This window comes from Triticum aestivum, chromosome 2B, assembly GCF_018294505.1.
Source record: "Triticum aestivum cultivar Chinese Spring chromosome 2B, IWGSC CS RefSeq v2.1, whole genome shotgun sequence".
Classification (NCBI taxonomy): Eukaryota; Viridiplantae; Streptophyta; class Magnoliopsida; order Poales; family Poaceae; genus Triticum; species Triticum aestivum.
Genome location: NC_057798.1, coordinates 1,845,972 through 1,858,857, shown reverse-complemented (window position 1 = coordinate 1,858,857; position 12,886 = coordinate 1,845,972). Strand labels below are relative to the sequence as shown.

The window sequence follows — 12,886 nt, the reverse complement described above, 5'->3', positions numbered from 1 at the left end:
TTAAGTTCTATCTCTCCAGCACGGAGAAGCACGAGGGATGGGTCTTCTACAGATGTCCTGTTGGTGTAAGTTGAGTGCATCCCTGTTCTTCATTTTGGTTGAATTTTGGGATCTTGTAATGGCGATTTTTGGCGTTTGTTCTTTTCTTTTGATCTTCAGGACCATTTCTGGCATTGGGAGTTGGAATACATTGCCTATTTGCTAGAAAATCAGTTTCTCGTGGGCAATGAAGCCGTAGATGCATTAGGAGCTGCAGAAGATAGGAGGGAAGAGCTGGTGCAAGCAAGGAATCGAAGATATGCAGGTGGAGGTGCAGTTGATCTTAAAGGCTTTGAAGTTGGAAATCATGGAAGAGTTCCAAGGCAAATGAGCAATCAGCAAGCAGATGAAATATTGGTGATGATGAAGGCACTGTTGGCAGCACTCATTGTAGTTGCAGTGCTTATAGTTGTTTCTCTGCTGAAGAAGTGATGGACTAGATGCAATATGTAGTTCATGCAGTATAACAAAGTCACTGTTAGTATGTGGTAGTGTTGGAATGATGCCTAGTATGTTAGGAGATGAACTGGTAATATGTGGTAATGTTGTTAGTGTCAACTGACAATCTTTTGCATTGTATGTGATGCTTTTGCAATATGTAATGCAAGTGAGAATCTTGTACTACAAATGGAAATGGTGCTAAAAATGGTGCTGTGAAAGCCTTGATCTTCCACTTCTTGTTACAAGTGTGCTCATCCACATATTTCTTGACCATGAAACACTTGGTCCTGCTATCATATGAAGCCCAAAGATACCAAGTACAGTCCTCATCACATGTTGCCTTCACTCTTTTCTTATCATTCACTGGCAACTTCACATCTACCCTGTTTTTGCAGCAATACTCCTTGATGGCTTTCCTCAAGAGCTCTACAGTTTGGAAAACTTGACCAACATGAAACTTGGGACAATGAAGATCCTCTGTTCTGAATGCCTTGAACTTCATGAATACCTCTTCATCATCAGAATCTGGTGCCCACAAGTCATCACCCTCTGATTCATACAACTCATCTTCATGATCATATGCTGCTGCTTTATCTCCATCTCTCTCATTTCCTTTCACTGCTTCTTTTCCCTTTTCAACTTTTTGCTTCCCTTTATCTTCTTTCTTCTTCTCTGTCACCACAGGCTCATCTATGTCTACATTGTCAGCATACAAATCATCATCACCATCACTAATGTCATAGTCACTGTCCACTATGGCTCCAGGATCAAAGTCAGAGTCATCTGAGTCACTTTCAGCATCTTCAATGTAATCAGAACTGCTTTTCTGTCTGCTTTTCCTTTTGCATACTCTTGATCCTCCTAGCTCATCACTACCTTGTTGTTTTGCTTCCTGGAGATCATCTGGAGCTGCAGCATTTTCATCCTGGTTACCAAAAGAAGAATCCCTCCTTGCAAACACATAATTACCCACATCAACATCTGAGCTCTCTGGATACACTACTTGTATTGGGATTGCTTCACCTTCCTGCCTTACACCTTCATCATCAACATGAACATCTGTCTCTGCAATTACAGCCTCAGTACTTTCTGACTAATCAACTCTTGTCTTAGAAGGACTAAACACTGGGGGTAGCTGCACTCTTGGGAAATTGACCACATCATCATCATCATTGTTTGAATTCAGACTGTCTTCATGGTCTAAATACAGACTGAATGAGTGGTGGCCAAGATCAACAAAAGTTATCATCTGGTCTGTGTCTCCATCTCCTCTTATTTCTCTCAAGCCATTCTTCTGCAAGGTTAGGATTGGAATGCAGTAGTAAACCTTCAGCCTTCCTGCCATCTTCCAACCAATCTCCTCAACTAGGTGCTCAACCATGATTGGGGACCATGTCACTGTATCCAAATCATCATACCACAGCACATGCCCATTGACATAAGAACGGTTGCTACCTTTGCCAAGGAAATATCCACCATGGTTAAATTGTACTGAAAATTTCCTGCTGCGTGGTCCTACAAATATGAGAACAAAGCACAATTCTGTCACAGATGAAAACAGAGCACGGTTCTGTCAACTGTCAAAGAGGAAAACAGAGCACAATTCTGCACAAATCTGTCCTACAAGCAACCACCTTTGCTAACCTAAAACCCTAACAGTATGTTCAAACATCTAAAAGGCCTACAATTGCTTTAGAATGACCTACAAACAAACACTTAGCCCCCAATTTGTCAGCCAAAAGCCATACACCGAAAAACCCCAATTTGTCAGGTACAAACCCTAGCTTAAATGTTGTGAAAAGTTCCGTTCAAAATTGGCCTCCTAACTCCATGTGCACAATGCGAAACCCTAAATCGCGGAATCGGAGACAGCAAGCACCAATCATGGCGGATGTACGTCGGGCTTACCATAGTACGGTGGAGGAGCTCCATCTGGTCGACGAACAGGCGCCATCCTGAGGAGATGCGGTGCCCCTACCGCCGCGACACGATGCGGCGCACCTCCAGGGCGACTCCGGCCCTTCCACAGTCTCGATGGCCGGAGATGGTGCGCTGCCGCCGACGACCGCCTCCTCTGCCCCTGCTCTCCTCCTCCTCCCCTCGTTATGATCGAAGCCGAACAAGCAAGGAGTTTTGGGCTAATGCCAGCGAACCAGGGGGGATTCTGCAAAAACACCACGCTACCGCCTGCCTAATGCCAGCTGGCGTCAAGGATTGGTCAACACGTGGTCAAACCGAGCGGCGACGGGTGGCATACGCGCAACAGTGACCGTACAAACACGTCTTGTTGTATTGGGTGACCGTATTGGCCGTATTTCTAAGTATAGTGACCAAACTGAGCGCTCTTCGCAAGTTCAATGACTACCAGTGCATTTTACTCTTTGTAAAATAAACATATGCAGCAGACCCGATACATTTATTAATTAAATTTAAATTAATTGATGCGAGGTCGAGGTGTTCAGATCTCAAGTAAGGCTTCCTTCCACAATTCTCCGGCGGCCTAGAGCGAGATCCGGTAGGCACTCCTCACCGGCGGCCCCGCGCGTGTTTGCTCTCCGGTAGGTACGTATTTTCCGGCGGCGGCAAGCAATTAATTGATTTTCCCCCTATTTTCGGGTTGCGGCTTCACTTACCAACGAGGGAATCCCTCTTGGTTCCTGGATGCAGATCCTCGCACATCTCTTACCAACGAGGAGCGCCACGCCTGGGGATGGATGCGCTCCTCGGCGCGGCGGAGTGGGTGGTGGGCAAGGCGCTAGCCCGCGTCGCCGATGGCGTGCTGCAGGCCTGGGCTGCCAGCAGCAGCTTAGGGGGCAACATCGAGGCAGTCAAAATGGAGCTGCTCCTCGTCAAGGCCACGCTCGAATTGGCCAGTGGCAAGCAAATCAGCGGCAACGCCATGGAGCAGCTGCTGCAGATGATGAGGGACTCGGCGGAGAAGGCCGTGAACTTGCTGGACGAGCTGGACTACTTCCACTGCACCTACGACGCTACCGCCCACCATGGAGAATGTTTACACAGACTCTGTCAACTACTGTCTTGCCCGTCTTCCCAACAGGCTCAGGCTCAGGCTCATGATGATGATGCTGGCCAATCGACTCTTTCTGGTTCGCCGCAGATAGAGCACGCGGAAGAAGCACCACGGCTGATGTTTGATAGGGTTGAATTCTCTCGAAGAAGCAAGGACATTGTAGAGCAGCTGCAGCCTGTGCGTATGGAGGTTACCAAGATTCTGCAAGCTTGTGACCGTAGGACTGTCCAAGATATTGCCCAGATTCGTCCCGTCATCACCGGTCAAATTATGGAGCCAATAGATACATACAGGAAGGACGATCTCGTGAGTAACATCATACGTGATGTGACCAAGGTGCTAGCCCCCCTTGCCAATGGCACGCTGGAGGCTTGGGGTGCCACCAACTACTTGGGTCTCAACATCAAGGCCCTGAGAATGGAGCTGCTGCTCGTGCAGGCGACGCTTGAAACCGCCAGCCACAAGCAGATCTGTGGCCCGGCGATGGAGGAGCTGCTGGGGAATCTGCGGGACTCGGCGCACAAGGCCGGGAACTTGATTGATGAGCTTGTATACTTCCGCACCCAGGATGAGCTCCATGGCCCATCCGTCGCTGTGGACAACCATGCCAAGGATGGCGTTCACGACCTTGTCCCCGATGTTCGGCGCACCACTAAATCTGTAGGCAAACTGTCATGTTTACCCAGCGGATGCATGCCCAAACTCGGTCAATTCCTGTCTTGCTCATCTTCCCCACATGCTCATGATGATGATTCTGGTAAATCACCTCTTTCTGGTTCACCACAGATAGAGCACGCGGAAGAAGCACCAATGCTGATGTTTGACAGGGTTGACTTCTCTCGAAGAATGAAGGACATTGTAGAGCAACTGTGGCCTGTGCGTATGGAGGTTACCAAGATTCTGCAGAGTTGTCACAGTAAGATTGTCGAACATATTGCCCAGAGAAATCCTGTCATCACCGGTCAAATTATGGAGCCAAGATTATACAGGAGGGACGATCTCGTGAGTAACATCATACATGATGTGGCCAAGGTGCTAGCCCCCCTTTCCGATGGCTTGCTGGAGGCTTGGGATACCACCAAAAACTTCGATCTCAACATCAAGGCCCTGAGAATGGAACTCCTGCTCGTGCAGGCCACGCTCGAAACCGCTAGCCGCAAGCTGATCGGTGGCGCGGCGATGGAGGACCTGCTGGGGAAGCTGCGGGACTCGGCGCAGAATGCTGGGAACTTAGTTGACGAGCTTGACTACTTCCGCATCCAGGACGAGCTCCATGACACGTCCGACGCTGCAAACTACCATGAATCTGTAGGCAAATTGGCATGTTTACCCGCTTGCTGCTCTGCTGCCAGCCCTGGCAAACCTGGAGAAGTACAAGATGCAACTGCGGTGTGTGCGTATGGACGTTACCCAGATTCTTCAGAGTTGTGACCGTAACACTCTCCCAGATATTGCCCAGAGAAATCCCATCATCACCGGTCAAAGGGAGAGACAGACCAATATCAGTGACATGGCTGCCTTGACACTTAGCTATGACCATCTCCCTTTCGATCAGCAACAATGTTTTACCTATTGTGGATTGTTTCCTGAAGATTTCCATTTCAGCAGCAGCCAACTCATGAACTTGTGGATAGGATTAGATATCTTACAATGTGCTGGCGGAAACCAAACACTTGAAGATGTAGGCTTGAGGAATATAAATGATCTGGTCATGCATGGATTTTTCAAAGAAAAAGAGACCGATGGCCGTCTGTATTTTGTTATGGATGACCTGCTACATGATTTAGCATTGAAGGTTGCATCTCATGAGTGCCTTACTTTGCATCTCTCTAATGCGGGATCGTTATACATTCCTTCAGGAATCCGTCACTTGTCTATAATCATAGACGATGGTAATGCAATGTCTGCTGAAAAATTTAAGACTGAACTGAGAGAACCGGAGATGAGAATGGATGTTCGGCACTTGCAAACTTTGATATTATTTGGAGAAATGGATGAAAGCTGTGCCAAGATTTTGGGTGATCTGTTTAGCGATGCAAGTGCTCTTCGTGTTCTTCATTTGCATGAAACGTCATATCTTGCCGAGTCCATATTACATAACTTTTCATCCTTTGACCAACTACGATACCTATTTATAGGGACGAAGGTTAGGGGGCTGATGCATAGATATTCGGTTCTGTTCAAGCGTTTGAAGTGTGTGCGGGTGTTGGATCTACATGGTTGCAAGGATTTAGACAACTCTGCTATGGTTGATATATGCCTAATGATCAAGCTGAAGTACCTGAGTCTCAAGCAGACGCAGGTCACAGAGATCCCTCCAGAAATCTCAAACTTGCAAAAGCTGGAGACTCTGGATGTAAGCCAGACACAAATCAGCAATATTCCTCCAGAAATCAGGAAACTGCAAGAACTGAAGAGTCTGGATATAAGGCAGACACAAGTGAAAGAGATTCCCAAGGAAGTTCTTCAGCTTCCTAAACTAATACATCTGCATTTTGGTCAAAGTGGTAGCTTCGGAGTAAAGTTGCCTGCAGGAATCAACCAATTGGAGTCAGTGCAGGTGATGGGCACTGTTGATTCCAGAGAATGCTCGGAAAGTGCTATCAAGGAGATTAGCGAGCTGACAGAATTAAGGGAGCTTGAGGTAGTCCTGTATGATAAACCTGAGGACATGGAACGGAATGATAAGCTGCTGTCTTCCGTAGGCAAGTCCAGCAATCTTAAATCTCTGACAATTTATGGTGATTCCAATCCAAGCGACAAACTTCCTTCAGAGTACCCCAACTTTCCCCAACTTGAGAAGCTAAAGGTGGCAGGACGATTTGTTAAAGTTCCAGGGTGGATTGGACAGCTCAGCACTCTTTCTACTCTTGTTATCAGGGTCTGCAAAGTAGAGGCGAATGATCTGACGATAATCGGAGGCCTGCCCTGCCTGAGAGTTCTTGCGCTAGAACTGGTTGCCGTCCCAAGAAAACAAGTAACTATCACCAGCAGTGCAGGTTTTGCAAGGCTTGAGGTCTTCTGTTTTGATTGTCGTGTGCCATGGGTAAGCTTTCAGGAGAAAGCTATGCCAAATCTGAAACACCTCCAGCTGCAGCTGTACAGAGGGCCAGCAGATAAAGTCCCATCAGGTATCATGCTCCTTGAGCTCCTCAACACGGTGATCCTTCTGTACTCTTCAAAGTATGCAGCCAGTGACAGTGTCTTTGAGGCAGTTGCCGTTGTGAGGGAAAATGCTGCCAGCCATGCTAATCTGATAGAGCTTTCCATCAATGGCGACACAGAGACTTTCCCCTCCAACATTGGTGCTGACAGATGCGTTGCTGGAACAGAATTTGTCAACGCCGGAAGCGAAATCGAAGAAGTGTGATCTTCTGAATGACTGCATTCACATGGGTATGCTAGTGCACATCTCAGAATTCCCGTTTAGTCATCATGTTGATATATCCAATGATGCTTTCTGATATACTTTTTGCCTTCCATTTATTATGTTGGCAGGTATGTCGATGGATGGCTGGTTCGCACGGTATGCACCCGACCAGGAAAGAGAGATCGATAAGCAAAACTCAATGGCATTATTCATTGCAGCACGCGCCCCTTCGCATCTGATCGCCATGGACGTACAACTGGTCTGGAGCCTTGGCCTTCTTATCAAATTCGCCATGTATTTGGAACTAGGATCTCATTGTCTACATCATATGTGTCTATCAGCTCACATGCCACATTCTTCCCTTCCCATTTTAAAACCAACAATAATCGGGTCGTCGGTTTACAATATACCTATCTGCTTACGTTTATTAACTTCCAAGATATTTTTGTAACATGGCGATGTTTCTTCCAAACTTGTATTCATGTTCTTTTAGTTGGAATTGTGGCCTTTTATTCAAATTGGTAATGGCAACTCTGAAGATACAATCCGGATGAATATGGATACAAAGCTCTTTACCGCAACCTTTCTTAGTTGATACTCCCTCCATAAAGAAATATAAGAGTGTTTAGATTACTAAAGTAGTGATCTAAACGACTCTTATATTTGTTTACAGAGGGAGTATATGTGATGCGGCCCTTTGCGGAACCCTGAACTCATGACAGTGATTTGAGCATCTCTTTCACTTCTTCAATAACCCTGAACTCTGAACTATAGATTGTAGATGTGCATCGCTCCGCTCCGCTTTGCTTAGCCATGTCAGCATCCTGTGCAGTGCAGGATAGTCTCTTCCGGCCACAAGCAACAGAAAATATCCCAGGCTTTATCCTTGTCCTGTGCAGCTCTGTATTCATGTTATACTGAGCATATTCTGCTAGCAATTATGTTTTCCACTTCTTTTATCAAAAAGAAAAACAGTGACCCATGACAAATAACAAGAGTACATTCCAAAGCATTATGCAGCACAATATTTGTGCCAATGCAAAAATGCCAGTGTTTTGGGAATATTTTGCAGACAGCTCTGTATAATTGAAACTTATCTCCATTTCCCACAGCAAACTTCCTGCCTATACCTTATAGATGTATTTGACATATAACTTCCTGTCTATAATATTTCTTAGAAGAATTACACAAATGAAATAGTGCCTTGATCTTGCACAAGGACTAGAATAACACAACAGAATATTTCTTACAGGTGTTACAACCAGATATAAGCAAATAGTAGTATCTTCATCTTGCACACGGACTAGAACAACAGGACAGAATATCGCTTACAACCAGACGAAATAAGGATAAAAATGAATGTCAACTTCTCAGTTACTCTCACTCATGATACTCATCAACAATTATTCTGGGATGCTTGTCATCTTCCCTGGCCGCAGTTTTCATATCTTCTACTAACGCCTTGGTAAACTCGCCTGCTTTGTCATGCACCCTGAGGTGCACCTCTTTGAGGCTTTTAAGGTTTTCTAAGCCATACAATCCCTCAAACGTGCTGAACCGCAGCTCAAGCCTTTGAAGCTTCGGCAATGAATCTGGAAAACTTATCAGCGGAACAGAAGGAGTCAAGAAGCGAAGAAGCTGGAGATTCTCGAATCCACCTTCCAGAACTATGATCTCCTCATCAGATTGCTCTTTGTTCTCCTCAATGGTGGTGCTTCTTTCTAGGTCCAGCGTTGTGGCATTAAGTGAAAATGTGAGTGAGAACAACTTCTTGAGCTTGCTCAGCTGGTGCAAAGCATCAACAGTGAGCACCGTCACCGAGAGGGTCAGCTTCGTGAGAGCTTCCAGCTCTGTGATCCATTGTGGGAGCTCAACCAGCTTGCCGGACAGCTCGAGAGCATTGAGAAACTTTGGGGGGGAAGAGAGAGCACCAAGTGATTTCAGAAACTCAGACGACTCGTCATCAATCACCAGGGTGTGGAGAGAATAGCCACCAACGTACTCTATCAAGGACCTCAGTTCTTCAAAAAGCTTACCACCCTTCTTGATGTTGAGCTTGTAAATGGCGAGTTTCCTCAGATCTGTCAGATGATGAAAGTCTGCCACTGCACCAGCTGGTCCCTCCACAATCTCAATACCTGACAGTATGCGCATGTTTTTCATCGTTTCCTTCTTCAGATCCCCTGGAAGCTTTAGTGCCTTCCGTGTTCTTTTGTTTCCACCAAGTATGTTCACCACTCGTTCAAGCTGCCATACACTGTTTGGAAGCTCTGTGACATTGGTCTCTCTTATGTCAAGAGTCTCTAGATACTGGAGCTTTCCAATATCTTTGGGAATCTTGTCGACGTCTGTCCTTCGAAGGCTTAGGTACTTGAGTAGAAGCAGCTTGCATATCTCCTGGGCATGATGCGGTCTGAAATCCTTGCAACCTTCGAGGTCTAGTACTTGCACAATTCCAAACTTCAGTGAATTAGAAGGCAGTTGGGTCAAGCTCCCAAATATGGTCAGAGATCGGACATGAGATAAGTTCATGCTCTCAGTTGTTTTCTTGTGTTTTGAGTCACTGCCTTGGAGGGACAGACGGCGGACTTTGCTGCTAGGTGGCGCCATGAGCCAGTGGCCACCGACCACGGTGACGAAGTTTTCCTCACTTGCCTTGGATACGATGTACTCGAGAACCATGTCGTGCACTTGGTAGCTCTTTGCCTTGCCGTTGCTGCTGTGCTCCGCAACCCGTATGATCTTCCTCCTCACAAGATGATTGAAATATGCCTCTGCAACATCTTCAGCACTCAGCCCATCCTTCTCACTGACAAATCTTTCTGCCAGCCATCGCCTCGTCAGCCGCTTCCTGCTGACCTTGCGGCCCTTTGGAAATATGCATAGATACAAGGAGCAAGTCTTGATCTCATCAGGCATATCATTGTAGCAGTGACTGAGTATCCTAGTAACTCCATCCTGGCCAAGAGCTTTCCCGGAGGGTGGCACCAGTTTACTACAAACCTCATCCCATTCATTCAGCTCTTTTTCTGGATTGCAGGCAACGTGCCCAGCCATGGTAACTATGGCCAATGGCAGACCCCCGCACATTTGCCAGAGTCTGGATGGAATTTTCTCCTGGCTTTCTTTAGGCTTGTCCTTGCTAATTTCAGATCCGGTCATGAGTGATTCTTTATGCTTGTCCTTGATAACTACAAATTCCTTCATGAATAGTTTTTTAGGCTTGTCCCCTCTAAGTTCCACTACTTGATGAATATGATCTCCTTTATCTCTTGTGCATGCACTGGCAACAGCTGGAAACCGTGTGGTAACTATTACTCTACTACTGCCTTTCTCCCTTCTAGGAAGTGAGCAATTTATCTTCTCCCACATTGTTGTAGACCACACATCATCAACTAAGAGCAAGAAACTGCAATGAAAATAAATATTAAATATTAAATACGGTGTAGAGGTAAAATCATAGTTTTAAGTAGCGGGCTACGCCAAATTAGCTATAGCGGGGCTATAGCCGGCAATTTCATAACTTTACGGGGCAATTGTACATGAATACCATTTAACTTTATGTATTAAGAGCATAGTTTCAAATAGCGCGCTAAGCATCTTAGCGGCAGACCTCTTCCAAATGCTATAGCGTGCTATAGCAGAGCTATAGCGCGCTATTTAAAATGTTTGTTCATTTGTTTAGACCAAATTCTCGTAGCGCAAGACCTTTTGTAAATACTATAGCGTGCTATAGGCTATTTAAAACAGTGATTAAGAGTCGCTGATCGCTGGATGTTAGCATTTGTTTACTGAAATTTCAACACAAAGGAAATGACTACACAATAGCTCAGTTATGACCAAGAAAAGGTGAAGTATGAAACTGGCATATTCTTCTTCTGTGTTTACATTCAAAGCTTGTGCAATCTTGATAAATGTTCAACACTATAGTCCACAAGTTGCTTGTGTGTGGTCAAATCAGAATTGATTATTTCCTTTTAAACATTTATTTCATCCAAATTGATCATTTCCTTTTAAATACAAGGTATGTTTTGCAAAGAGAATACTATGTATATATCCCTTAATGCTTCCTGCATAGTTGATGTTCCTTTCTACTCCCTCCATTCCTAAATATTTGTCTTTCTAGAGATTTCAACAAGTGACTACATACGGAGCAAAATGAGTGAATCTACACTCTAAAATATGTCTATATACATCCGTATGTGATAGTCCATTTGAAATCTCTAAACGGAGGGGGTACAATATAATGGAGTACTATTTTGATGTTCCTCTTACAATGGTTTTAAATATCAGTACCCAGCTACTTTGATGTTCCTACAAGGGAGTAGTTACTATATATTTAACTCTACAATGTACTACTAGTGATGAACTAATTAGCCAACATCGATCACACAAACTCAACATCAAAGAAAGTATATATTATGGTGTACCTGTGTTCCTCCAAGTGCGTCTCCAATTGCTGCCTGAGATCTTTGGTTGTCTGGGACGTGCTGCCACCTTGCTTCTCGCTGTCCTTGCGGTCCTTGCGCATGATACGGGCCGATACTGCTCCAATGGCAACCATGAGGCGCTTCTTCTGTGAGGGGCCGCCACTGCTGCTGCTGCTGCCGCCGCCTTGCTGCTCGATATCATCTTTGGACTGCGGCATGACTTGACTGAGTATGATCCGCAGTATCGCATCAATGTCAGAACTCTGCGACACCGTGACCGTGGCCCGGCGCTCAAATTGAACGCCGTATTCCTGGTACAGCGCCGTGGCGATGGTCGTCTTGCCTACCCCTCCAAATCCGACAATGGACAGCACAGCACGCTTCTGATGGGATTGGGATGCAGGATCTGAGGAGGAGGAGGAGGAGGCATCATGGGAGGATGGAGGTAGCTGCAGCCACTTACCGAGATCCTTCATCTCTTCTTCCATTCCAATGGGCTTCTTGGTGCCAATGAGCTCAAGGGGTGGGTCCTGGTAGTCGCCGGGCTTGAACCCGGCGGGAGGTTCGCCGTCCCCGCTCGTGGGGTTCTCTACGCCGTACCTGACCCGCCGCTCCCCGATCTGCTGCGTGCGGACCTTGAGCTTCACGATAGCCAAAGCGATGCTGCGACGGGGCCGCCAGGTCCAGACCTGGTAGGCGGTGGTGGAGAGGAAGACGCAGCAGACGTCGCCGCCGCCGCCGCCGCCGCCGCCGCCGCCGGGGTCGTGGGCGAGGCGGTGCGCGAAGTCGTCGACGCAGTCCTCGACGTCGTACGTGACGTCGCGGATCTGCTTCATCCAGTCCTTCATCCGGCGGTCATGGCCCCGGGCGACGGCGGCGCTGGTGTTGCTGAGGTCGCCGAGGAAGGCCTGCATGCTGGCCATCTCGTCGTTGATGTACTGGATGTCTTCGCGGACGCCGCTGATGAGCGCGTACTCATGCGCCAGCAGGCTGCCCAGCTTGCTCAGCAGGGAATTCATGGTGGCCACCGACGCGCCTACCACCAGCCCCACCATTGCTGCGGCTGCTACCTCGACCGATCTGACTGCTGCTGCTGCGGTGGATTTTGGTAGAATGGATGAGCTTGTGGCTTGGGCGTATGCTAAGCTTAGATCTGACCTTGGGCTTGGGGGATTCCCTTTTGGTGGAGACGGTGAGAGAGAGGACCTCGAAATTCAAAAACAACTACCGCATGCAGGCTCTTCATCATCATCAGAGTAAAGTACTCGAACTTGTCAGGACGATTCGTTCGCATCTCCAGCGCACTCCCCCAAATCACACCCACCATCAGTGTCCGCATACGTTCAAAACGTAAGTCTGTGTCCCTCAAAAAAAAAAAAACGTCTGTGCGGTTTTTTTTAATTAAATCAATTACGTATTAAACAACAACCCGACCGAATTTCATATAAACCGGATCAAATTCATGAGAAGTGGACCCGACTTGCCCCCGCGTCGCGTTACTCGACGGGAGCAGCGGCTCAGCGGGAACCCTAGCATCCAACCCCGCCGCTTCCTCCACCCCTGCCACCGCCGGCG

The 12,886-nt window shown here is 47.0% G+C and overlaps 2 protein-coding genes across 3 annotated transcripts; one reads left to right on the top strand and one right to left on the bottom strand.

Annotated features, from left to right (window-relative positions):
• The first annotated feature begins 2,930 nt into the window (after nucleotides 1-2,930).
• On the top strand, nucleotides 2,931-7,432 carry LOC123039811 (disease resistance protein Pikm1-TS). Of its 2 annotated transcripts, XM_044462816.1 has the most exons (3): nucleotides 2,931-3,042; nucleotides 3,148-6,907; nucleotides 7,010-7,432. In XM_044462816.1, the coding sequence occupies exon 2, from the start codon at nucleotides 3,191-3,193 to the stop codon at nucleotides 4,940-4,942; it is 1,752 nt and encodes a 583-aa protein (XP_044318751.1). In that variant the 5' UTR covers nucleotides 2,931-3,042; nucleotides 3,148-3,190; the 3' UTR covers nucleotides 4,943-6,907; nucleotides 7,010-7,432. The 2 variants fall into 2 exon arrangements, with proteins under 2 accessions (XP_044318751.1, XP_044318750.1); XM_044462815.1 differs by lacking the exon at nucleotides 2,931-3,042 and having other exon boundaries at nucleotides 4,942-6,907.
• Nucleotides 7,433-8,006: 574 nt separating this feature from the next.
• LOC123039810 (disease resistance protein Pik-2) lies at nucleotides 8,007-12,500 on the bottom strand. Its single transcript, XM_044462814.1, has 2 exons — nucleotides 11,312-12,500; nucleotides 8,007-10,290 (listed from the first exon to the last, which is right to left on the bottom strand). The coding sequence occupies exons 1-2, from the start codon at nucleotides 12,364-12,366 to the stop codon at nucleotides 8,262-8,264; spliced, it is 3,084 nt and encodes a 1,027-aa protein (XP_044318749.1). The 5' UTR covers nucleotides 12,367-12,500; the 3' UTR covers nucleotides 8,007-8,261.
• Nucleotides 12,501-12,886: the final 386 nt, after the last annotated feature.